The sequence below is a fragment of the Typopeltis vanoorti genome, chromosome 11 (genome assembly GCF_054136105.1).
Source record: "Typopeltis vanoorti isolate ZY-2024b chromosome 11, IOZ_Tvanoo_1.0, whole genome shotgun sequence".
Lineage (NCBI taxonomy): Eukaryota > Metazoa > Arthropoda > Arachnida > Uropygi > Thelyphonidae > Typopeltis > Typopeltis vanoorti.
The window spans coordinates 56,421,296-56,448,570 of record NC_143559.1 but is presented as its reverse complement, the minus strand read 5'-3'; the positions used below and the strand labels follow the sequence as shown (position 1 = coordinate 56,448,570).

The window sequence follows — 27,275 nt, the reverse complement described above, 5'->3', positions numbered from 1 at the left end:
GATCATTTTTTATCTGAATTAGGAGACCAGCGTGTTTACCTATTAACTATTTTCACTTTTAGGGATGCTTCAGTAAACATAACAACTCAAGTGTACACCTTCCAAATTATCATTTTTTTTTTCATGCATTTTCCATAATTTTTGATACACCCGTTTTTATCTAATATAAAATGAACATATATCATTTTGCTAAAAAAAATATATATATATATATAATAGTTTGATTGGGAAGATGATTAATCGACCGTGAGATGCGATGATTGATTCATTCAATCCAATACCCTTGGGGGGGGTAATGGATGGCAATGCTGTAGCCAATGAAGTTATAACTGAGGCTCGGCTATTGCTGTTACCCTCCTGCCATGATCAGAGCTTTAATAGCTCAATAACACCTTATCCCTACACTGTCCTCTACAGATAACGGGGAAGATGAAAAGCATTCTTGCTTCGCCCCTTTAAGCCAGTCCTTATAAGGACTATATATACAGGGTGTCCCAAAATTCACGCAAGAAGTAATTTTGATAGAAAACACAGGTTTTTAATTAAAAATTGTAATTTCTTGCGTGAATTTTGGGACATCCTGTACATCCTGTATATATATGTCGCTGATCTGGGCGGTCAATTCTGATCACCAAAACGGGAAATTACATGAGCAGGAAATGACTCATGCAGTAATTAAATTGTTTCTCGGGCTGTATGGCATGTGGCACCGTCTTGTTGAAACCACATGTCGTCCACATCCATATCTTGCAATTTAGGCACAAAAAAACTGGATTATCATGTCGCGATAGCGAGCACCATTAACTGTTATTGCCTTACCAGCCGCATTTTCGAAGAAGAATGGACCGATGATGCCTCCAGCCCAAAATCCGCACCAAACAGTGACACGTTGTGGATGCATTTGTTTCTCAACAATCACTCGTGGATTTTCTGAACCCCAAATGCGAAACTTTTGTCGATTAACGAAGCCATCAAGATGAAAATGAGCCTCATCGCTGAAGATGATTTTGTGCGAAAAATAAGCATCCACTTGTTGTTGTTCCATAATCCATTCAACGAACTCTCTTCGCTGTGTGTGGTCATTTTTAATAACCTTGAACTGTCAGCTGTCACGCTGTCTTTTTTTTTCTCGTTGGCAACACTTTATCGCACAAATGGCGCTAAATTTAAATCTTGCGTGAATTTTAGGACACTCTGTATATATATATTTTTTTTAATTAAAAAAAAACAGTAATTGAACAAATTTAACTAATTGTCATTAGTGGGATGGATGGGCCTGTTGATCACCGCACATTTTCTCAAATCTTGGAATCAAACTGGACACAGCCACCCTCATTTCCTTCCACATTGATTTTCGCGTGATATTTAGTTTTTATCACAGCGACCGCCGAAAATCCAGCTTCGCACAAATAAGAAGTCGGAAATGGAATTAAAATTCTCTGAGCTTTTTTTTTTCACTCAGAAGGAGATATTCATCTTTTACTGATATCCAAAATTCAGTTAATTCCATGCTGCTAAATTTTGTTTTCAACGTATTGTCGCAAGACAACTGAATAAGATTCTCTTCTTCTGCAGAAGTAAATTCAGATGGAGCACTGGCATTAAATGGATCTTGAATCCATGCAAATTTATCGATATTATCATTTTGAAAATATTTCTCAAACCAGGTGATAAGTATTCTTCAAAAATGGATTTCATTCCTCGAGAGAAATCAACTCCATTGGAGGTCAAAAACTGTTGCAACAAGGGGAAACATTCTTTGCCTCCGTGTTCATTTATCTTTCTTTTCCATATCTTTAGTTTTTTTTATAAAAGCTTAAATTTTCTCAATCGACTTTAAAAGGTGCATGTTGCATCTCTGCAGGGAGAGATTCAGAGCATTCATCTTTTCAAAAATATCACACAAGTATGTTAGTTTTACCAAACAATCTTCATTCACAAAATTTTCGGTATACTTGTGGTCTTCCTCTTTAAGAAAAATATAAATTTTCTGTCACAGTTCAAACGTACGAGACAAAACATTACCACGAGAGAGTCATCCCGAATTGCTGTAGTCCAACAAAGACGTGTGCTCGGATCCCATATCCTCACATAGTTTTTTGAAAAACCTTGCCTTCAACGGCCGAGTTTTTATGAAGTTTACTACATTCACTACATATTCTAAGACCTGGTTCAATGTAGAACTCAGATATTTTGAAGCGAGTGCTTCCCAGTGAATAACGCGCAATGAGTCCACAGTGCAGCAGGGGCTTTGCTTCGAATAAGTGCCTACAAGCCTCCATAACAGCCGGAAATAGAACGAGCACCATCAATACAGACACCAACGCACTTAGTCCACTTCAAATTATTTTCGGATATAAAAGTATCAAGGATCTCGAACACGTCTTGAGCCTTAGCACCAGCAGAGATACTTTTACAAAAGAGAAGGTCTTGTACAATGTTATTACCATCTATAAACCGTACATAGCAAATCAAGTGAGCATCATTATTATTATCTGTGGCCTCATCCAGCTGCAACCCAAATTCCTTCCCTTTTATTTTTTCAATTAATTGATCACTGAGGCCCTCCGCTATGTGCTACCTTGTAAGATGCTAGCAAAGCATTGCTTAGCATTGACGCCTGCTTATAAAAACTACATTTTTGTTGATTTAACTCTTTTAACTTTCTGGTAAAGTAGTCACGAGATGTACTGACCATCATGCTGGGATGATTGGTTTCTAAATGGCGTTTCAACTTACTTGTTAGCATGCACTCTGGTGCCAAAACTGTCATACACAGTACACACTGCGACCTCCCTTCACCATTGACTTCTGTCGACGTAAAACCAAAGTCCAAATAACTGTCATCATATTTTCGATATTTGCGTTTCTTCACACTCTTGCCACTATTTGACGGTGTGCCTTCTTTATTTTCTCTCTCACGACGCTTATTATTGTTTAGTAAAATCCGATCCATTTTTAAAATTACATACGAGATGAAATACTTCAAAAACTTCACTTGACTAAATCACAACAATATTCAGATGATACATTCTCTGGAAACTAATTCAACACTAAGACCACGCGAAACCGACAGCTATTTATATACGAACACAAAGTACCGAGAAAGTTCGAGAAACAAAACATTATTGTAGAGCGCCAACTAGTAACCATTTGTAGAGGTTTCTGCAAACAGTTATTACTAAGTGAGTTACTGGTTTGTACCAGGTCCGCTAGATGTCGCGTCCTATTACATTGAATTGAAAATGGAAATAAAATTATGAAAATTTTGTAATCGAGGCTCCCTAGGCCGTCGCGGCGCACACTTTGGGAACCACTGCTGTAGCTAATGAAGTTGTAACCGAGGCTCGGCTATTGCCGTTACCCGGCCATGACCAGAGCTTATAGCTCAATAACACCCTATCCATATATATTTTCTTCTACAGGTAACGAGGAATATGAAAAGCAACTAATTATTTTTTTCCTGTAGTTAATAATATTTAGGCTTATTTTATTTACAATAAAACTACGCAATAACAAAGGCGTAAAAATGGTTGTGATTTGTTATAAGAATATTGAAAGTTAAAGAACATATTGTGAACCGTTGCGTATTATGAATTATAAATAAGTTGATTTACGAAAATAAATATGAACAAAAAAAAAAGTTAGTTAATCTTGTCACCAACTGAGCAGGATGATTAGAATTTCCTAGAAGAGAATTGCCTTTTAATATTTAATGCATTCTGTGCAAGTGTCTCTGGCTTAGCGCTCGCATGAAGCGAGTATCTGGATTCGGAAAGCCGTTGTCTTCGAATGCCACAAGAGTGTTAAAGAGAGAAATATTTGGTTGCTTACAAGAAGTGTAGTCTTAAATGATATCGAAAAGTTAGGACGCTGAGTGTATCGAAAATATTGAACCTCGCGCATTGGTGCGTGCAACACCTTAGTATTGATCCACATCCTCTCTAAATTCCCCAAATCATCAAGCCGTACGCTTGCTGGTGTGAGTTGACTAAGTTCCAAACAGACTTTTCTTTATCTGCCTTATCTGATTTCCTGGAATAATTACGCAAAGTAATTCAACTCCATCAGTTCATGTATATTTTTCTTCAGTCTATCTGTAGTTTTCACTTTTCTTATTTTCTCTCCACTACTCTATTATTTGTCCTTTATTATTATTATTTTCCATATATTTTTATTATCTGTTCTGTTTCCTTACTATTTTGCTCTTTCATTCTGTCACTATCTTTTTCATTATCTATATTTTCATCGCTCTTTTTATTCCTTTCTAATATCTATTAATTCTCTCTTTCAACTTTTTAAACTCGTATGTAGATTTCCCTTTCCAAAAACTCCGTGTTATATTTTCCTGCTGCAAAGTAAAGTACGTGACAGGAGAACACGCTCAATTGAAAACCATTCTTCTTCTGTCGTGCCTTTAGTTTCTTCGGTGTTAAATCTAAACCACCCAATTCCTTCTCTCTCTCTCTCTCTCTGGATGTATTTCTTTATGTTCATACTGGAACTTGATTTCTCCGTAGCTCTGATTTTGCTTCTTTTTATGACGTACTTAGATACGGGTAAAAAGGATGATGTTCATAAATTTAGTAAACTGCTTCTCATACTCCAGTTATTTATTGAGATAGAAAAGTTCAAACTAACAAGGATGTCGCCTTTTTTTGTTAGTTAATAGGGTAGCTCTGACGTTACTATCCGATTAAAACAAGATCGTTCTTTGGAACGTGGTCAGTTTTCAAGAGGATCAAAGTAATCTGAAGAACATGACGAAATATTTAATATTTCGTAGAAAAGATGGCGTGAAACAAATGAATATATTAACTAAATATTTTGGATAAGTATAAGGAAGCATTTGTTAATATGTACTTTCACAAAAAATAACTGCGACAAATCTATTTATAGAAAGAAGCCCAAAATACAATTGCTAGGTGGTGACTTCAGTTTAATCACGTTATACTTTACTGCAGGCAGAAAATAAAATAATCGCATTTTGTTAAAAATGTCGACTAAATAATTAGATTAAATCATGTTTTAATAAATGCAAGAAACGAAACACACACACACAACAAAGGCTTATATTAGAAATATCCAGGACACATTAGAATCCTTCTATTGTAGGTAGCAGATAGATTGCGTAATTCTGCTCGGATCTTGAAATTATTTCCTTATGGGGATGTTTTCAGCCCGGGAAGGGATAACAAGTCATAGTGTGTGTGTGTGTGGGGGGGGGGAGATCAAGGTGAGTAAAGCACTTAGAAAAATCACAGGATACTTGACTTTAGCTATGGCTACCTAAACAGAGTAGGGGGTATGAACAAGTAGTGGGTGTCGTGGTTAGAAACGAAGAGGTAGAAGGCGCTTTGTGAGACTTTTTCTAACGAACTGTCTCCAAGACATTAAAAATGGTTCGGCAGATTCATGGTCCCATTGCAAGAGGAAAACAAAAAAAACAATTCATCATACTTCCTACAACGACTAAAGAAACCGGTATACCTTGACCTTTTCTAGCTTCCTTCAATGGAGGTTAAAAACTTCAGTTGGAAAAACTTGATCTTTGAAGGTGATGACATTTCCTTTGTCTTAGAATCGTAGCCATAAACCACGTTTTCATCAAAATTTTATGTGCGTGCGGACACACACACACACACACACACACACACACACACACACACATTGCTCCTTGCATCAACTCATTAACGATCAATTTGTGATCTTTTTCATTAGGTAACGTTAGGGTATGTTGTGAAATACCCCCACATAAAACCCCTTCGATAAAGTTAGTAATTGTTATACAAAATATTCTGTCATGGATCAATCCTCATGTTTTAAGGCTTCTTATTGGCTTTCAAGACAATAATTTCCGGAACAGATAATGGTCTTGAATATGAAAAAAAAAGTTAAGAAACCTCTGAGAGTTTTAAGCTTACCTAACATAAAATTAATTATTATGTGCATTTTTATTTAAAATGTAGAATAAATTAAATTAAAGATTAAGAATTAATTAGATGTTTTTGCAGTTATAATATATATTTACTGTAAATCACCAGATACATTATAAACCATAAAGTTTTATTAATAGTACTCCTTGTTAAAAAAAAAAAAAAAAAAAAAAAAAATTCACAAGATAAAATCTTATGTTGAAAATTCAAATCATCCAATTTGAAACCGAATACTTGAGAGAAAAAAAAACTGATAAAAAATTCAACTCGAAGTTCCCATGCTTAAGACATTCCTAGCATTTCAAATGCTACATCACAGGTAAGGTCGATCGATTCGCATATCGTTACAAGAATAATTAACGCCCTTGGAAGAAATTCCTAAAATTCGGATGCTAAAGAAAATGTTCAGAGCGATTATTGGTTCGGTCTTCAGACAGAACTGGCTGTTTAGGCTTAAATTCAGTGGTGTTCAGCAGTGCTTTCTGCTCATGTCGCTTGCGGCACTTTTCGTCCGCCGTTTAGGGGTTGTAAAACAATTAGAGGCTTGACAGCACGTGATTTATACAGCTATTTCAGTTTACTGTATCGAGAGTTTAATGCACCCTGTGTGTGCGTGTGTGAATGAAGATCTTTAACGTCTTTCGAGGATTTCGGTAAAATGCGCAGAGAAAGATGATTTACAGCGTTTGAATTTGTTTTCGGTGGTTGTAAATAACTGCGACATCAATGCAAAGTAATGGATTTGAAATACCTATACGGGAACTGAAAGAGTACCAGAATATTTTTATCATCTTAAATAGATTTAAGGTGAGAAGAGGAAGGAAATATGTTTAAAAGCAATAGTTATTTCGTTGCTGTTGATTCGGTGGTATTTATCACATGTTTTGAGATTTGAAACAGGCGTAAGTGGTATGTATAAGAAACATTGTTTTCTGTTTTATCAAATGCATTCAGTTTAAGTTTGGAAAATGTGCATTAACGTTTCTATCAAAATCAGTTTTAAAATCAAAATTATTTAAATTATCAGACTGAAATTAAAAGCCGAAAACCAAAATTCAAATCAGTTAGAAAAACTTGAACATATAATCATTTCAAGGATATAGTCATATTTAATATTTATTTTTTATGATTTTTTTCAAAAATAAAATCATTTCAAGGATATAATCATATTTATTTATATTTATTTTTTATGATTTTTTTTCAAAAACATTTGAAATCTGTTTAGTGGAATCTATTTGGAATCCTGACTTTCATTCTATGTGGCGTTAATCATACGTTTCATATACAGACAGAAAAAAGGTGGTTTAATAAATTGTGTTTTTCTAAACTCTAAATTGAAAAACAGCAGCATTGTTTTCCTAATTTTTACAGTACATTATATTTGAAACGAAATAATATTTCTTTCTATTTTTTCCGATATCTTATTTTAGAATATGTAAATAATACAAAATTGGCTCTGTAATCCAAGCAATCACTTACTACAAGTTTGTTACATCCTATAATGCGAGAGATCATTAGCTATGAAGTGTGTGTCTCCTTACATATAGTAACCGCTTCCCACGTTCGTTTCTACATCATTTTTAAGACCAATATACATCATTTAATGAAAAATAACCCAGATCAATATTTCCTCGTGCGTTGCATCATTAACAAAATGCAAATAGTGCAAAACTATCTCCGTGGCTTAGATCGTATTTTTCATATACAAACAAAAAATGGTAGGATAATAAATTTTTATTAAAGTAGGAATTTTAAAGAATCTAAAATATTTTTCAAGATATTTTTAAAGTATATTATACTTTAAAATAAATTATATTCAATATTTTTATTTATCTTTTATTTTTGTATATGCAAACAATACAAATTTGGGCGCAGGCTATTTACCATCAACTTCAAGTTATTTTCAAGTGTTCTGACTCAATCATGACACACATTTTTTTGTAAAATATAACCTCCTGCTAAATTTCCCAAAAATCTTTAGAAAGGTTATAATGGATGCTCCAATATTTTTACATGGCAGTGTACACATAATTCTGTTAAATGTAAATTCGGATCGGAATTGATACTATAAAGTTTACAGCAAGTCATTACCTTTTAAACCGGTGTCAACGTGAGATATTTCTACCTCTTTAAACTTAATTGAATTTGCTTTGGAAGTTCCGTTACAAGCCCTCTTTGAAAACAATGTAATTGTTATCAACTTGGATGCATTCGACCAGAACAGTGGCCCGGTTGAAGGCTGTTCATTGTTGTTGGAGGTTAGTTTAGGTGTTGGTTGTTGTAGTATATCGAAGCGGAATTATATGCAAGAAGAACAACAATGTCATTTGTATTCCAAAACTAACACCGCTCGTGACACACTCATCATTCTCATGTTCTAGGTGACGCAACAATCACCTCCAACAAGGACTTGAACAGAAGCAGTGACATAGCATTTGTACGGCAAAATTGAGTGTAAATATTTAAAGAAGATGAGGAGATGTGTATTACTTCGCCTCGCAAACAGAAAGGGGGGGGGAATAAGATAGAATTGGAAGTTGCAAGTCTGAATGATGCAATTTTATCAAAAGAGAAATCTTAAAGAAGAAAAGTAACCACAGTTTCTTGATTGCTTGGGCAAAAAGTTGTTTCTTGGAGGCCGTAAAAGAAAGCGAGATAATTCTCACATCCTCCAGTGGAATAGGAAAAGAAAATATCTTTTGTTTTCCAAAAGAAAAAAATCGCTTAGGATTGTAAGCATATTTTTACAGAAATTGCGATGGTAGTGACGCCTGTAGGAAATTACTTCACATAGATTCGGGAACGGAATTCAAGCTTAATTTTCTCTGAATTGAAAAAGAGGTTTGGTAATTCATATGTTAAAATTATATCAAATGTCCTTATTTTTTTCCCCGATTTTTTTTTAATTTTAAATTCAAAATATAAATTTGGAAGTTGGGGAATAATTTTTTTTTTTTTTTTTTTTTTTGCATTGTATAAATCTCACCTAAGAGATAGTCCGTTTTGGAGGGGTCAATGCGCTCGAATTCTTCTTTCCTAGACACATATTGGTACGAGAGGTCACGCGCTTTTTTATCCTTTTGCCATTCATCAATCAGATTGCGGCCATCTTCTCTGCGACCCATGTCTGCCTGTTTCTTAAGATCTCTTTCATTCCGAGGTAGAAAGTGGCGCCTTCCTCCACCTAGAATGACCTAAAAGAAGATTTAAGAAACAAAAATTGCAGTTAACTCTATTGTGTATCATTTTCATTCTGTCTTTCTTTAAGAATTACTCTGTGACGCATTTAAAAAAAAGGGGGGGGGGGTTAACATCTAATTGGATGACACAAATATCCTTTTTGAACTGATTTTGCTATTTTCAATAGGGAGATCACAGGTCCTCCCTCCACGGGATAATTGTATTTTACCGCCCGCAAAATAAACAAACCAGTTTGAAAATATTATAAAATCTCTCGAGATATTTACAGAAAATCGATATAAAACCCGTGATATCTGATCCATTTTTGTACTAAATTTCTCTCTCTCTCTTTCTCTCATTTCTTTTCTTTTCTTCCATCTTCACCTGTGGTTTTTCTTTCTTAGTATGTTTCATACGTTGTAAATTCACCCCTTATTACAACATGTCGCATCTTAAGAATCCAAAGTCCATAAACTCATCTTATAATACTTAAGAACCTAAATATCTTCATCTTTCGGAAGAGTTTCTGGAGACTAGGCTATGCTGTCCTCATTACGATGCAAATTGCAGCGTCTTCAGGGGAGAAAAAAGAGTGCAATGAAATGTCTTCTGCTAGTCTACAGCTAACGAGAATCCCGAATCTAAACTTATGGAATAATTTAAGGCTGTGTGCATGTCGACAGCAGTCTCTTGAGTATTACGAAATAAACGTGCTTGGCACTACCGCCTATAGTCATGCCATAATCAGTGAAGTTCATTCCTAGAGAGGCTGACAGAGATTTCGCATTGATGTACATATACATGCAGACTAGATATAGACATCCATACATTAGTTATCAGATGGTAAATAATAAAAAAAAATGCACCAAAACAAAGAAAATACCCTTTCATTAAGGTGATGTGTAATTTAAAGTCCCCACGATATATCACACCTACTACCTACTCACCAAAGTTGTGATTACCGCCCACTGGTTCCAAGGCTAGTTTGTCTACTAACTTGTTAACCAAGGGTGACTTTATAATAGTCTAATCAGAAAACATAAATGAAAGTTGAGCAGAAAATCGAATACAAAGCAAGGAAATGTTAGATTTCTCGTATATTTGCTTTAGCAGATACAAGAGACACACACACACACGCAATCCCAGGAAGGCTTTACTATTCTTTTCATTATCCGCTTCTTGTTTACTTTCTTAATTAATTCCAAGTCGGTTTAGAGAGGCATTCAGACATTGTTTCTAAGGGGCCGACATCTGGGCAAACATAGCTTGGACTCGTCTACGCGAAGCTCGTGCAATATCGTCACACCTTCGTAAACAATGTGTGTGTGTGTGTGTGTTAGCCATTGTTTCTGTTACGTACATGCAGTCCCTAAACAATCGAACGAAATGGTTTCAGCAGGCGGAGTTAAGATTCCGATCCCACACTCTCTTACAGTCATTGCATATTTGCAATTCAATTTATATTCCAGTCAGCCCCTCCTTTCTCCATCTGTGCTCGTTGGCTAGCAACGGTGGAAACTCTCAATAACCTCCATCATCTTCCTTCCCCCATCCCTCCCCCCAATCTTCTCCTTTTCATCCTCTTTCCTCGTATCGGTTTTTCGATCTGCAAATGCGATCGTGTTCTGAAAACCATTACTTTTCTATCATTTAGTAAGTCCTGAGAGAATTTTAAAAGCATTCCAAAACTTTTCTACAGTTAACATATGTTTTTTGTTTCTTTAATCTTCTTTAATGTCATAGCTTTTTTTTTCTTGCGTCATCGCGTGCCTTTAGGATATGGAAGCTTGCTGACAGTTTTCGGCATGGGTTTCACTACGTACTGCTTCATCCTTGCCTCTCTTCTTCTTTAAGAGAGAGAGAATACGTTCTTCCAAAAATAAAGACAGGAAATGAGCACGTAAACAAATGAAATATGCATAAAAACAAAAAAAAGTAACAACTAAAAGCAAAGATTTGTTCATGTTTACTACTTCGTATATAACCATCTCTTTGTATTCACATTTATATTTAATGTAGTTTACATTAACAGATTTCTTTTATGTTATTAATAACAACGTTGAACCATATAGTTCCATGGCAACATTATTAATTATAACATCCTACGCAACAATATTGACAACAATGCTAACAGTTATTACGTAACAACTAAGGAAAATGAAAACTGACTACAATATTGATCATAGTAATATTCTATTCTAGACGAGTACTTTCTTTAAATGAAGAATATTTAAAAAGAATACTAATCTAGCACGTGAACATTATAAATAGTGAATCAACTACTCTCATTTCAAAAATCAATGGGGCCAAATTTCGACCTATTCTAACGTCGGTTATTAACTCCAACCCTTCTCAATGTCTGGAAGATATAACCTTGTAGTATTCAACTCTTTGTTTTTTGATATCGAAATAAACATTGGATTAGTCAATGACTAACACCCAATCCTCAGAGCAAGATAATCTACTTTCCCAATACCTGAGGTTTCTATTGTTCAAACATTTAAAAAGACTATGAACCAGAATGATCTCATGTGAATAAATTGACCCAAGTCTTTTGAAAGCGGGCAATTGGCTACAATTTCCAAGAGAATCTACAAATTCCTCTGAAATACCATAACAGAAGAAACAACATTACTAATAAAAAAAAATAACAACAGCAAAATAGCCGTTGATTTGCAGCAAACTGCCTTTTAGTACTACTTTGGCTCACTTTTCTTTACATAAGAGAGGTTTTGAAGATAAATATGATGGAATAAAATCACAGAAGAAGGATATTCCAGAATGGATTACTACTCACCTTTATTTGATTTGCTATTAATATTTATAAGAAACAGGTCTTATAGAACCAGGATAGAAAACATTTTTTGCAAGAAAACCTAACAGTATTGAACAATAACCTAGTAGGATATTTTGAGCTTCCTTACGCCCCCTACCGGTAACATGTAACAGCTTGACTCAATCGAGAGTGAGCCGATGTCAAATGCAAACATTTTTTTTTTTTATTTCAGTAGCATTATTGAAGTGCATATTTTGGGTTAGCAAAATTTATAAAGACGGCCAAAGAAAAGTATGAACTGTTAGAAATATTCGGATAGAATGTCGAGATCGAAGACATTAGACAAAACAAAAAGTCCAATCTAATATCAAGCTGATTCTGATTTGTTACCTTTGATCATAAATTTCTCCCACAAGGCCAATCTCTTGCTAATCCTTCTTTTTTCCCCAAATAGAAAAAGTATTCTGAAGGAGAAATAAGTTTCAAATCTACCTACCATCGATGCATTCAACAATGCAAGGGCTCACTTTAAATTTCTTATAAAAAATTCTATCCGGATATTTTTCATCCTTTCTGATCTACAAGACATTTAAAGAAATCCAGTACTTACGTTGATATTTCTTCCAGGATCATCTTCTACAAGCTGACGAGCAATATCCTTACAAGTATTTTTAGCATCTTCAGCCATCTTGTCATCGCTCTCCCAGTAACGATTGGCTGAATGACCGTACATGGCAGCAGGGGTGGCATGAGTGACCCTAGTCGTAGTGACAAGTCCGGTGGATTTGCCTGCAATGACGTCACAACACACGTCATCTATAGCCATATAAAAATAATGGAATTACTGCAATGTTAATTTGAAAGTGCCCAAATTATACGAAACACAAATGGAAATAATTCTCTCTTTCTCTCTCTCTCTCTCTCTCTATCTATCTTGTGAGAAACTTCCCACCTTCCATTTTAATCAAAAACTTTTTCGAAGCCCTTTTGTGATCCATTATGGAAGCAGTTCACAAATAAATTGTGTTAAATGTCATCTGCATGTGCTTCAATGGAAGTCGGAGACCTTCGTGCATGGGCACGCGCGCACACACACACACACACACACACTCCTTTCGACAATGTGCCAGGCCAAGCAGTCACCAGGTGGAAAATTGGTTAATCACAATGGCGCCATAAATCAGTGCACGGTCAGACGCAGCGACTCGAGAAAAAGTGTTCAGCAAATACTCCTCGCACGAGCTAGAAGATGCGTTTTCTTAAAACTTTCGGTAAATGAACGAGAGGGGAAGGGGGGGGGGGAGTAAACATAGTTAGCCGAAAGAAAACTTCCCAAATGCATTTATAATTCGCTCCGAAGATGCCCAAAAATTAGTTGATGGGTCTGAACCTCGCCTACACGCTGCTAATCATAAATGCAAGATAATGCATCGTTTTATTGTAATTCGTTATAAATAAGCGCGCGCGCGAGCGCGCACACACACACACACACACACACACACACACACACACACAAAGTATCTCCGTAGCATAGTCGGTAGCAATCACGCCCTTTGGTTGAAAAACCTCTTAACGCAATCTAAGATAAGCATTTTGGTAATTTCTCTCATCCTATAATTCAGCCACTGTCTCATGCGATTATCGCCTTTTTTTAGCCTTTCCATTTATACTCTAAAAATTCTATTATTTTAGTGTATCGACAAGGCGAGAATGACTAGGGATAATTATGTGGATTTTAGAGTGGTCAAGAAAGATGTACATTATCTTCTTGGATTGTTCCAATGGTTCCCATCTGTTAAATGGGGTCAAGAAATCACAAACATTTTCTATAAACATCTGTTGGCTATCACTATCAGTGCAATCAGCAAACGAAACTGACATGTTTGCCCTTCGAACGCACGAGACAATAAACACTGGCAACAGAGGAGATAAATTTAGACTCATTTATTTACAAGGAATTTTTAATGAGCGGTTTCATAAATGCAAACATAAATCGAGAGATTTTGTACCCTTAAACTACATCTAACACCACGTTCCGTATCCTGTTATTTTGCATACGTCTGTTCCCTTTACAATATTATTGAATCCCAATCTGTCTCAACAGTGACGTCACAATACGCTAAAAATGTTGATACCATCAATAGTTTCTGCGATGAATTATATAACGTAACATTCAATATCTGGGCAACACTTGTTTACGATTTTATCGCTTAACTAAATGCCTTCCTAGTAAAACCTGGTAGACGATTGACTTGAACAGAACTCATATTGTGTGCTTATTGCAAGGAAATATTACAGCTGAAGGTCGACATTTTCCTAATCTAATTCCTTGCGTCTTATTTCTGATATGTTGGGAGATTGACTTTATTTCGTTTCAAGTCGCCAGTTTGCTTCGCTAAGCGAAATTCCACTGTTCCGAAAGAAAAAAAAAAAAAAGGACGGAAATAACTCCGGCACTCAGCTGTTTCTAATATACGAGGATTATGACCACGTTTTTCGAGGATCGTAGAAGACGAAAAAAACGGTAGATCCCTACGACATTTGTTCCTGTAATGGACTCGAAGAGTACCTACAAATCTCTGTTGGGAAAGCAAGCAACGATGGTTTCTAAGAGGAGAAAAATAGAACCGAGTGAGACGCTAAACAAATAAAGTGAACGCTGATGTTCTTATTTCCTTTCTTCAAACATCCGCATCCTTTCTCCACATTTTGAGGAATGCATCTTGTTTGACTGTCTGGAATATCACAATGGATTTAAAGACTTCGGATTGCGTTTGATTTAAGTCGTGAAACAGATCCTATATTGATGACAGACTTATTAATTTCGTTCTGATTTATGCTATTGATTGTGGTCATAAGTTTTTCAAAACTGATCTGGTTTTGATTTATGCGTAGGAGCTGGCTTTGATTTATGCAAATGAAAATGGATTTGAGTTATGCAACTGATTTAATTTGGACAACAGAGTTCGTTTTTGATTTATGAATTCTATTAAATTCTTTAGCACTTTTGGATGGTATTGATACGAATTAATTCCGATAGAAAAAAAAAACCTGGTCGAAATAATAGATGGCTACGCAGTCTACCATTTCTATCTCCCCGAGAATCTAAAGGCTTTCTTGTGTTGTTAAGTCATGAGAACTCCCTTGCTATCTATGTTTGTGGAAGAGATAAGGCCTTCCATCAACCTGTTCATCGCTCAGTGTTTCACACTGAAAGAAAGAAAGAAAGAAAAAAACTTGGAACGCGACAATGGGAGGCCAGCGGGGTGGCGGAAACGCAAGTAAGCAATCGGACGACGGTAGTTTAGTTGGTTGCAGAAAAATGGACAAGTGTTATCGGTTTAGGCCTCAGTGCTCTGCATGGTTGACGAGGGTTAGTTTACCCTTAAAATTCTTCTTCTTCGGAATGACGACTGAAAAAGTACTTTTTTTGGTAGAAAGGATTTTCACTGCGATTTCTTTCAAATTATCGTATTTCTGAGTTTATAAAAAAAAAAAAATTAGAAAAATGGATCGAATGTTTTTCGTTAGAGTAAACAGCAATATTTGCAAGGAAGACTGGAAGATATTTCGAACTAGATGGAGAATAAACATCTATCTGCATTCACGTAATAATTTTTTCGTGTTTTTCACAACTTTCTATCACTATAAAAGCACAAACAGAAAGCAATCATTGTATTTAAACTATTCAATGAAATTTTTGGTGTATTTTAGTTGATCTATTTATATTATTAAAATTTAATGATTTTTCTAAATTATATTTTATTTTAAACTATTATTAAAATTAAAGAAAAAATATATATATATATAAATATTGAAAAATAAAATAAAAATGAAAATAAAAAGTTAGTGTCACTTAACACTAAAAATTCACTAATATTTATTTTTCGCTATACAATAATTATATTTATTATAAGCGCCTTTAAATCTTCTTATGATTGGATATAAATGAAAAACCACCAATGCTATTTATCAAATTTATTTCGAAAATTAAACTTTGGCTACGTGTTTAAACATAGATTCGTAGTCTGTGTGCACAAAACAAAACAAAACAAAAAAAAAAAAGAGCTGACCAAGTACGAGCCGTAAAGCCGTTACTAAAACATCCATCCCTCCCCACTTCAACAGGAATCAGAGATGATAAATTGTCAAAGGCGGTTTGGTCGTAGTTTTCTCCATTAAAGTTACTGATGCACGGTTGTCATGGAAACCGCAGTTGAAAGATATTGTCATATTTGACCGCAGTTATTAAAATGTTGATTCTCGTTGTTCGAGCGGAAGATGTTTCTGCTTGAAGCGAGAAGAGATCTTAAGAGAGAATGAATTTCTTCCTAGAAACTCAAAAGGAAATGGGGGAGGGGCAGAAGAAACTGAAGAAGAAACCACAATATCCCCCCTCACCTTGCCAGAATTTCGTAATGAAGAAAAGAGAGGCGAGATTGCTGTGTAGGAAGATGTTGCTAGGCGAGAGGATATTTATACATTGCTAGAGGCGATTGGTGTTAAGACGATCCCTTGATTGAAGGAATGGTGGGTTTCGGCCCATTGTACGGGCTTGTACGTAGATCGCGAATGACGAAAAGTGGAAAGAGATGCTGGTGAAAATTACAAGCTGGAATATTTGCATCATAGCAACTAAATCCACTGAAGAAATAATTTTTTCGAGCATCTTCAAAAAAAAAAATAATCCATTAAAAGTTTCGTGTAGTTTATTAGGAAGTGCAGTCATGAAGATATTGCCTTTTTTATTTATGTTTTATTTTATTTGGAAGGACGTGATAATCCATGTCAATATTTTAATTATTTCATTTTCTGGAAACAGAAAACCTCATGTAAAAGGGACTAGTAACCTATTTTTAATTCCACTTACGTCACCATAAGCGCTACTCTATTAATACAAACAAATATCCAAGTCTCTATTCAAACTCCTGCCAGGTTCGCTTAATATCGCAATTCATTGATGTGATGACACCTAATGTAGTGTTTAGATCAATTTAGATCTCTCCTCAACATGAAGATATTTCGTTCATAGAATTTGAAGTCCAACGAATTGGTCATTTTACTTAAATCGCAAATGCAGCGCCACTTTGCGGATAAAATCAATTTTTCTACCACTGCATGAATTTTATATTTTCCTTTGTAGCATGGAAAATATTCCACGTACTGTCTCGGATAAAATCATCTTCTAATCATAAAGGAAAAACGCATTTAATGATAATCTCAAAACAACATGTGAAATGCAGTTTTGGATATAAAAGTAAATCTCAAGATAAAAGCGAGAACCTACCTAGCTCAGTCGGGTTAAAACTTGCTACAAATCCTGTCTAAGGCTCAAATAACTTTTAATGAGGGTCTTTTCAGTTTAAGGCCAGTTAGCTGATCTCATATTGAGGTGAAAAGGTTTTTATTTCTTTCGCTAAACAGACAATCCGACCAGGAAATAAATATGATCGGATCTCTCACATTATGTTTATGCTGAAAATCTCCGAGGGTGGCTGAGCAGTAAGCCAGTCGAGAATAAATCGATGCGATTCGTTATGGTGAGGAGGAAACAAAGAATCGGACCATTGGAACAAATATCCATTCCTCTTTATGGAACGTACAATGTTGGACTGAGATGTGTTCTTACTGCCATTATGGCACGTGATAAAAATAAAAAAAAAACATCTGAAAATGTCACTTCACTCAAACAATAGTCTTTTGTATATAAAAATGTGCAAAGTTTTTATATTTACAAAAATTACCATCATAAATTAAATAGTACAAATGAGGTTTTAAACTGATATACATTAAATGCATGTCTGTCTAATTGTAATTCGTACAGGCATCCAGATAATTTCTAATATTCATAGTGGGAAAAAATATCGAGGGTCCAATTCAGCACTTAAAATACATAGAAAGTATTAATTCTCTCAATAAATCACACATACCAAAAAAACGTTTTGGACATTTTGCAATGATGCTAATGAAAAAAGGCGCTAACTTTCCAATTTATCCCACAACTGCTCAACTAGATTTGCTTTTTTTCTGGATGAGGCATTGGGATTCTGTTCAGCAAACTGCGGTTATATGATCCATCTTCTAATCCACCATCTGTAATAGAGTATCCAGGTTTCTATCTTCTTGATCAACAGATGGCATGGTAAATGTCTTTTTCTTTTCAGATTTCTCAACTACAGCGATGTAGCAATATCCTATCGTCCATGCCTCTTTCTCCTATATATATGACCTTCTCGCAAATAATCTCAAACTCCATCTACAGTTTTGATGATAAACGTAAACTCCACTCTTCTTCATTTGACCCTTACGGTGCACAGTCGCTTCATGCTTCCATATTTTCCATACTTAATGCCTCCAATACTGATCTCCATGCCTTTCTTCAATAGGGCGAGGACAATGAATCACTTGGAATACTATTGAGGGGCTCCGTAGTTCGGTCCGTTCGAATCCGATCTAGGATGCGAAGGATCAGGGCTTTTCAGCTGAAAGTGAATTAATCGGTCTCATATGAAGGGGGGGGGGGAGGTTCCTGTGGAAACTCGGGTTTTTCGTCTTGCAACTGGACAAACCGGTCAGGATAAACACATCATTTATATTATGAAAAGCATTATATTCTTTTCATAAGATGGTGCTACCTACCCGTATGTATGCGCCTCACGGACATTGTATCATTATCATACGCTAATAAATAAATCTTTCTTTCAACTCCCCTTTTCTAACACTTAATGTTCAGATCTCTAGACAAGATCAGATTCTGTTTCGTGTGCTGACATGCCTCTAGCCTTTCCGGACAAAAAGTGCACTACATCCACAAAAGTTTGTATCGCTTCCATTCAGAATATTTATTTTTATCTTTGAAGCTAATAACTCTGTAGAAATCCTAAATCCCTCCATCTTTAGAATACTGTTCTCCTTTTTAGGTGGTTCACCAAAAACATCTCAAAAAATTCTTGATGCTGCTCTGAAGAAGACAGTTCATCTAATCGATTCTCTCTCTCTCTCTCTCTCTCTCTCTCTCACACACACACACACACACACACACATGTTTATACGTATTCCGTCTCAACAACCACAGGTGCTCCTCCTCTAAATTGGTTTATCATTTCTTCATTTTTATATGCATATAAATGAGAGAGAAACGAAGACGTTTTTCCATATTACTGCTAGCTAAATATTTCCTGAGTGTTAGCAAAATTACAATCCGACATTTTCTGAATCAATTCTAATCAGTTATCGGTGAGTGCTTGTTGATATATCGCGTTATATCGGCATAATAAAAAGTAATACTTGATTAATTGACAACAAATGAATTCTTTCGTTTTTTGTTGTTGTTATTATTATTATAGTAACAATGAAAAAATGTGCGAAAACTGGAACAATAATTCAATTGTAGTTATCAGTGTCTGCAAACGCACCCTACGAATGAGGAAGTGAATAATCGCAAATTATAAAAACATTAAAAATATTTTATAAAATTAAATTTATTAACATGTTTTAAAACCGAAATGATATTTATGCAACTCTATTTCATAACGAGAAAATAAACTTGGTTTATAATTTAACAGAAAAATATAAACAAATCCCTACCGCAATGATTATTTAATCATGTAGGGGGGGGGAGCTGATTAACCTCAAATAAGATCCATTCTTGAAATGCTGAAGTTTTTTATTTTATTTTCTGTATAAACAGAGCAATTCCGTATTCTTAACATTACAATCAAATCTACACTTTATTGTAATTTGAACTCGAGTGCGACAAACTATTTGTTGTATGGTCACAACTTGTCATTGTTACATTCTAATATTGTTATGAGGTTTACACAAAAATCACGTAACTGTTTTCACCATTGTTAAGTGACGTCACAATAAAAACTGACAAGATACCAGGATTGACAATCATGTTTTTTTTTTCTTTCAGTGATTATCCAATTAAAGATATTTATTGCTGATTGCACTTTATAGTAATTCCACAAGTGGAGACAATCAATCTAGCGAATGTTGATAGTTGCTTTCCACAAGTTAGTCGGGAAATTGAAATACAACTGGAATTTTAAACTTCCCCAAGGGAATTCTCTGCAGATATTTGAATTTTAATGCAACATCTGATATTCGGGTTTAACGTAGTTTCCCCCAAAGAAGATCGTAACGTAGTGAATTTAAATTATAGATTATATTCCCCATTACACGTACCACGGGAAGGCTTACTTGTAAATCTAAGTGGAAAGCAGCCCAAAAAGGCTTCTAAAATGTATGCTAAAGCTTTCTAGAATGCAGTTGAGAAGAACAAATCACAGGAAATAAAGTGGGAATCATCATCGTGGCCATTACGGATATTCATGAAACTATGTTGGCTCAAATAGCAGTCATCAAACGGTTAGAAGGGACTATAGAGATCTTTCCCAACCTCCCCTTTAACTATCGTAGCATCTCGAAGGCGAACAGAACGACAAAGATGGATAGAGATTCGCATTCAATGCAATCTCATGCTGACATACAATTCACTTGGTTAGTATAAGCCATTTATATTTGTTCCGGATCTTCATTCAATCGATAGGAGATTCTAATAATGCTCTCTCTCTCTCTCTCTCTCTCTCTCTCTCTCTCTCTCTCTCTACCTTGGAATGATTTTGGAAAGAGAGACACTGTTGCATAACAAGACAAGAATTCGATACACACAACTAAACTAAAAATGGCTAAGAAAATCACGAAAATTTCTCTTTCCAGTTTCAAATACGTAGTCATATTACCTTTTAACATGAATAGTCTTTGAATTAGTTTCTCCAAGTATGTTTACTTGGTTCGTTAATAGGTGGCGCTGTGTTCATTTCCTAATTAAAAAAAAAAACATAAATGTATACTATGGGGAATTTCATTGTCGTCTTCCAGACACGGGTGATTTCTTACATACAATCAGGATCTAAGACAGAAAGAAGGTAACTGGGGATGAAACAAATTACGTGCTAAGAGGTGCCGCGGGGAGATTTTAATGGATGATACATTAAGTATTGAGAGTTTAAGACTTTTTCCCCCCCCTTTGGTCTTTAGTTGAGACTGAAAGAAGCATGCATTAAGAATGGGAGGGAGGTGGTTAGTCTTTTAGGTAAAGCATTAGCAAGTGGATAATAAACATGAAAAGCACATGTGATCACAAATAAAAAAAATACCAATGCAGACTCTTTTTTTTAATAATTTGTAGGACGTGTAGATTTTTGAGTAATTATAACATTGGAATACTTTAAAATAACTGAATATCCCACATAATGAAAGAAAATGCAAGACTGGAAAACGAGATGATACATTCTTTGTATGTGAAGTTTACTATATTTGTTAATAGGATGAATAATTCATAATAGAATCAATTACGTCATGACTTACACTGAACACAATTGCCTAGTGCTTAATGGGTCAAGCGAGTGTCTCATAGGAAACATTCACCGGCCGTGAGACTTCCGTTTGAACTTCTGCCAACAATATTTACACTTCGGAAATATCAATCGCTCTAAGAGAGGAATTGATGCAGAATACACAGCCATGTGCTGTCATCCAGTGCCTCCACTGTACTAATCTTCAAGGATTCGCCTTGATAGAGCGCTATCAAGCTATTTCCGGCTTCGTTCGTCCACATCTGCGACTGTTGACAAAGACTTCCTATTCACCCATAAAGACAATGTTTGGTGCAAATGATGAATGCTTTATGTAATAGATGACATTAATTACAAATTACATTCATAATGATATTCGCTCACAGGTCAACAAATGTTATCAATATTCATAATTTCAATGTCTGTTAACTGAAATACACATAACTGTGTTTGTTACTTATGTGTATCCTCCGGCTGGTTTGTCTTTTTTGGAAGTAAAAATTCCTGGAAGTGGAATTATTCTTTCTAGATCATGGATGAAGTTCTTGTTTCTTTCCTTAATGAATAACAATTTTAATTTTAGAATATTATAAATCACTTTTCAATCTTGCAAAGTATTCTTTACAAGAAACCATCTCTGGAAGTTCCCATTTTCAGAAAGATATCTCTTGTGTGCGATATCTCATTACTTTGAACTTTACTTATATTTTCTCTCTCTCTCTCTCTCTGCTGGTTTGGATTTAAAATTTCATTTAAACTACATACAAGCGCATTTAAGACGAAGCCACATTTAGCTTTTATTAAGTTTCCAGTCACAAGATGGCTCTTTGTTCAGAAAACTGCATCCAAGTAAGAACTAAATTCAACACCTGGCCAGGTACATTTAATCTCATTCTACTTTACACAGCTCAAATTGTCACGTTTAACCTTTTGACTCGAGCATTTGCTAACTACCTTTGCCTCACACCAACTTCGTTATTAAGTTAAAAGTGTTGTGTTGGTTACCCAGAAATGCACTGGTTGGACTTCTGCCTTATTAAACTCGAAGTCAATAAAAAGGATTCTCATGCGCACGCAAATGTTAAAGGTTATGACCTTGTACCATCTTCATTACTATTATTAATAGTTTAAAAGAAAAACGTCCAAAGTTCTATTAATTATGCATACAAAAGGAAACCAAGTAACAGCACTTGTACCTCGTAAACTAACTCCTGCCCTATCCGAGATAGCAAATCCCAAGGGGGGAGGAAGAACACCCTTGCGAATTCTACAAGTCTTAAAGAAGATGGGGGGAAGGGTGAACACATTAAAATGTTTACGACAACATGTTGTGAAATGCGATAAACGGGGCAGTTTATTAATCACATTAAACTCGGTGGAAGTCAGGGGCCAAAAGGCTCCCTTGATGACACCAATTTCCTTGATGAATGGGTCAAGGGGCCAGATACAGCTAACACTCCACAGGAATGACAAGCGAAAGTTCCCCCTCCCACCATCCACACTCCAAAAATACTCCCCCCTTGGAATCCGCCACGGTTGGGTGTTGATTCGAGAATAATAGCCATGGGAATGAGACTTGGAGCATCTCCAAACAGATACTAGATTCACGTGCTAATTAACCTCCCTTTTCACTTAAAATTCCTGAAAGCCATCGTAACACTCCATTATCAGCCAGGAACAACTAATCCAGAGACACGGAAAGAGTCGGGCACTAATTATAACGCAGGTATTTGCACTTAGCCCAGCACTAATAAAATTCCTCCGCGATAGCACACAAGTTGTTCTCTTACTTCTCCTGCAGCCGGATTTTCTGCAGCCACATGAGAATGCATTCGTTGCCTGACTTGGCTCTGCTATTTGCAGACGATAATTCTATTAGTTTGGAAGTTTCAAATTTGCATTAGTTTGTCTCGTGGCTAAAACTCATTGTTGTCTGGAAAGCATTTCATTTTTATTTTCACGTCTTAATACAAGTAGTTTTCTATTGTTGCATCTGTGCTAGGTAACTTGATGGAAGATAGTTGGATTTCTGATAGAGGGAAGCGAGAATTAAAAAAAAAAGCTTAACATCTGTTCTGCTTAATGTGTTTGCATTATGTAATAAATTTAACAGAGGCTATGATTTCGCTAAATTCTACGACGCGATGAAATTAAAAACCTTAATGGAAATTTATGTAAGGGATTATTGTTCAAGGCTTTTCTTTCTATCTCGCAAATAAATCTTTAGTTAAATAACATTTCTTACAATTTAAGGATTTTTTTTCCATGTCATTTGTTTTTAACGGATGAAGGGCTAAGACTTTAAATATATTAATATCACACCAATATTTGCATCTTAAATGAATTGCATAATGTTTTAGTAACGTACTTTGTACAAATCAATTGAGGAATTTGCACAAAATCACACAAAGAATACATGTGCAGAAAATAATAAGATTTTCTTTAGTTGTGTTTTTAAAAGAACAAAATATAAAAATAAGCATAGTCAATAAATCATGGATAACCAAAACTATTTTGGACCTATGCGACGAAAGAAGAAATTTGAAATCTCATATTAATAGCGGTGATAATAGAGAACAGTATAACATATTGCAAGATTATTAAAAAAAAGAAATCGAACATGTAGAAACTTATGGATATTAGATGAATGCAAAAATATAGAAGAGGACTTAAATAAAAATAATCCTAAAACTGCTTTTCAAATTATTAATAAGTTAACCAAACCTTTTACTGCAATTAATTGCAGTATAGAAGATGAAGGTAGAATTCCTATCACGGATAACCAGAAAATAGTTGATAGATGGAAATGTTATGCAACCAAGCTTTTTCAAAAGGAACCCCAACCGACTGACGATATTTTGGACGAAATTTTGCCAGGAGGTTCGGAGGAAGGAGATTACCCGATATTAAAAGAAGAAGTCATTGCAGCAGTTACCGCCTCAAAAATAGAAAAATCACCGGGAATTGATGGAACTGATACGCGAAGGAGATGACATCATCATAGACACCTTGCTAAATTTATTCCAGGACGTATGGAACACAGAGACTTGGGCCTTCTGTCCTTGTACCCATTCCTAAAAATGGAAACCGCAATAAATGTAGCAACTATAGAACCATAAGCCTTATTAGCCATCCGAGCAAAATCCTGTTAAAAATATTATTGTCAAGAATCGAAAAGAAAATAGAAAGCAGAATATCAGATGAACAAGCAGGTTTCCGGAAGTCCAAAAGTACAATCGACCATATTTTTACAATACACATACTAGCTAGTCGAAAAATACATAGAACATAACAAAATAATCTATTACAACTTCTTAGACCTTCAAAAAGCTTTTGACTCAATATGGCACGAGGCATTATGGAAAATTTTAGAACATTATGGTATTGACAACAAAATCATTAGGATTATTAAATCTCTTTATTCCTCATCTGATATGAGAATTGAAATTAAAAAGTACAGCAGAACCGGGAGGGGGGGGGAATAAAGGGATGAATCCTGTTCCCTCCTCTTCTTTTTAATTGTTTTCTGGAATATGCCATAGATGAAGCTATTCATGAATATGAATAGCTTCATCTATGGTAGTTGGTGGAATATCTGGAATGGTAGTTGGCGGACTAAGAATAAATAACTTACGTTTTGCTGACAATATCGATCTTCTGGCAGAAAGTGAAGAAGAATTACAAGAGATAACCAGCGTTTTCGGAACATTAAAAAATATTCATTATACATAAACTTTCAAAAAACAAAAACAGCGATAACCAAAAAATCAGACATTGATTTTGAACTCTTAAAGATACAAATTGGTAATAAACAAATTAAGAATGTAAACAAGTTCACTTATCTAGGAAGCACGTTGAGTCATGATGGTCGTTCAAAAACCGACATTAAATACCGAATTGCTAAGGCAACCTTGGCCCTACAGAAGTTAAAACCATTGTGAAGAGATAACAAGATAGCAATCACAACCAGACTAAGACTAATTGACACTTTGGTGAACCGTATCCTCTTGTATGGTTGTGAGGCCTGGACTTTATTGAGGGAAGATAAGAGGAGACTTCTGTCTTTTGAAATGAAAACTTACAGAAGACTTTTGAGAATTCTCTATACCGCTATAGGGGGGGACGACCTTGATTAAAATGGACTGATAACATCAAAAAAAAATGGAGAAATTCCTCAAGAGAGAAACCTACCAGCCATGAGTGACCATATAAATATATATACTGTATATATATATATAAAAACATCAGAAACACTTAAAAGCAAAATTTAAAAAAAAAAAAAAACACTGTAGAAAGTTTTTTTAGCTTGGTTAAATTATGTATTAAAGATACCAAGTAATTTTATATAAACTTGGTTTTAATCCTTTTTCCCAAGTAAGCAAACAGACAAGTAAGTCAAGTTTGCGGCTGCACGTAGTGCAAAACTTGACTTACTTGTCTGTTTGCTTACTTGGGAAAAAGGATTATAAACCTAGCTTATAAAATTGCTTGGTATCTTTAACACATAAAAACACTGTGCCATTATAATAACAAACTAAAGTTGAATTGTCGTTAGTCCGTTCTGTAGTTCTATTGTTGTTCAGATGCGAGCGTGTGAGTTCACTTGTACGCCAGTATCTAATGGCAGAACTATGCGAGTCAGGTAGACTATAACTGAGGTTGCTGTTGATGTGAGAAGGGTCTAGGACAATTTCTTTGGATTCAACTCTGCGCCGTTCTACTTCATCGTGATAAATGTAAGCGTTTGATGTTACGTTCCAATCTACTCCGTGTTGGCGGAGTAGATTGGAACTATTCCAGCGCCCTCGAAGCAACACAGAGATCCCTAACAACCCCAAGGGTTGTATTTCTTTACCGTACATCAGCTCGCTCTCCCGGAAACTAGGAAGAATTTTTTAAAAATTTAATATAAAAGCGTGTTTTTCAACTCTTCCAAAACTAAGGTCAGACTGAGAAGTCAATCCTCCTACAGCTAGAGGAGCATCAGAGAGACATTTCATACAACAGAATCAGAGCACTCTCAAGTCACGTCTTATTTTCAGAGTGAACACAAACGATGAAGGCCGTCAACACGGAGTAGATTGGAACGCAACATCAAACGTTTATATTTGTCACGATGAAGTACAACGGCGCATAGTTGAATCCAAAGAAATTGACCTAGACTCGTCTCATATCAACAGCAATCTTAGTTATAGTCTACCTGACTCGCATAGTTCTGCCATTAGGTACTGGCGTACGCGTGATCTCATACGCCTCGCATTTGCACAACAATAGAACTACAGAACGGACTATAACGACAATTCAAACCTAACTTCAGTTTACAAGTCTGTTATTATAATGGCAAGTGGTATTATGGTTTTTTTTCATTTGCTTTAAGTTTTCTCACACCTGAAGAAGTCGTTTTGAAGAAACATGTTGTATGCTCCATTAAATTAACTCGTTATCTATTTTCTTGGTTTCAGTCAGTCAAAAAAAAGATGAACGTAAATAATCGCCGAGTAAATGCAACTAATGATCATATATATCTACTCTGTAATATAAAATGATAAGCCTTTTTTTATGTAACGTTTTTGTGTCACGTTTTTTGTCAAATTATTTGAAACATTTTGAAACTCAGGGGCTACCCTGAATTCAAGGAGAACCGCCCTACCAGTCCGCAACTCGGGGGGGGGGGGGCGCCTTAAGCGCCGGGGGGATGGAACCCCCTTTTCGAGTCATCAAAATTCGAGTCATCAGAATTCAAGGAGAACCGGCCTCCCAGTCCAGAACTTGGGGGATTGTGCTCCGGGGGGAACCCCCTTTTCGAGTCATCAAAATTCGAGTTATCAGAATTCAAGGAAAACCGGCCTACCAGTCCGGAACTCGGGGGAGGGGGGGGTTGGGCGTCGTGGCGTCAGGGGGGTAGAGGAACCCTCTTTTCGAGTCATCAAAATTCTAGTCATCAAAATTCTAGTCATCAGAATTCAAGGAAAACCGGCCTGGCCTACCAGTTCGGAACTCGGGGGGGGGGGTGTCGTGGGC

At 35.6% G+C, this 27,275-nt stretch overlaps 1 protein-coding gene across 1 annotated transcript in view; it reads right to left on the bottom strand.

Moving 5' to 3' along the window:
• LOC150101600 (alkaline phosphatase, tissue-nonspecific isozyme-like) overlaps window positions 1-27,275 on the bottom strand; it is a 130,043-nt gene that overhangs the window by 17,989 nt on the left and 84,779 nt on the right. Inside the window, exons 3-4 of the mRNA XM_090400853.1 lie at window positions 12,503-12,681; window positions 8,923-9,130 (exon numbers count right to left, since the gene is read on the bottom strand). Of these exons, the coding sequence (XP_090256979.1) occupies window positions 8,923-9,130; window positions 12,503-12,681 (387 nt within the window). The remainder of the gene's footprint in view (window positions 1-8,922; window positions 9,131-12,502; window positions 12,682-27,275) is intronic.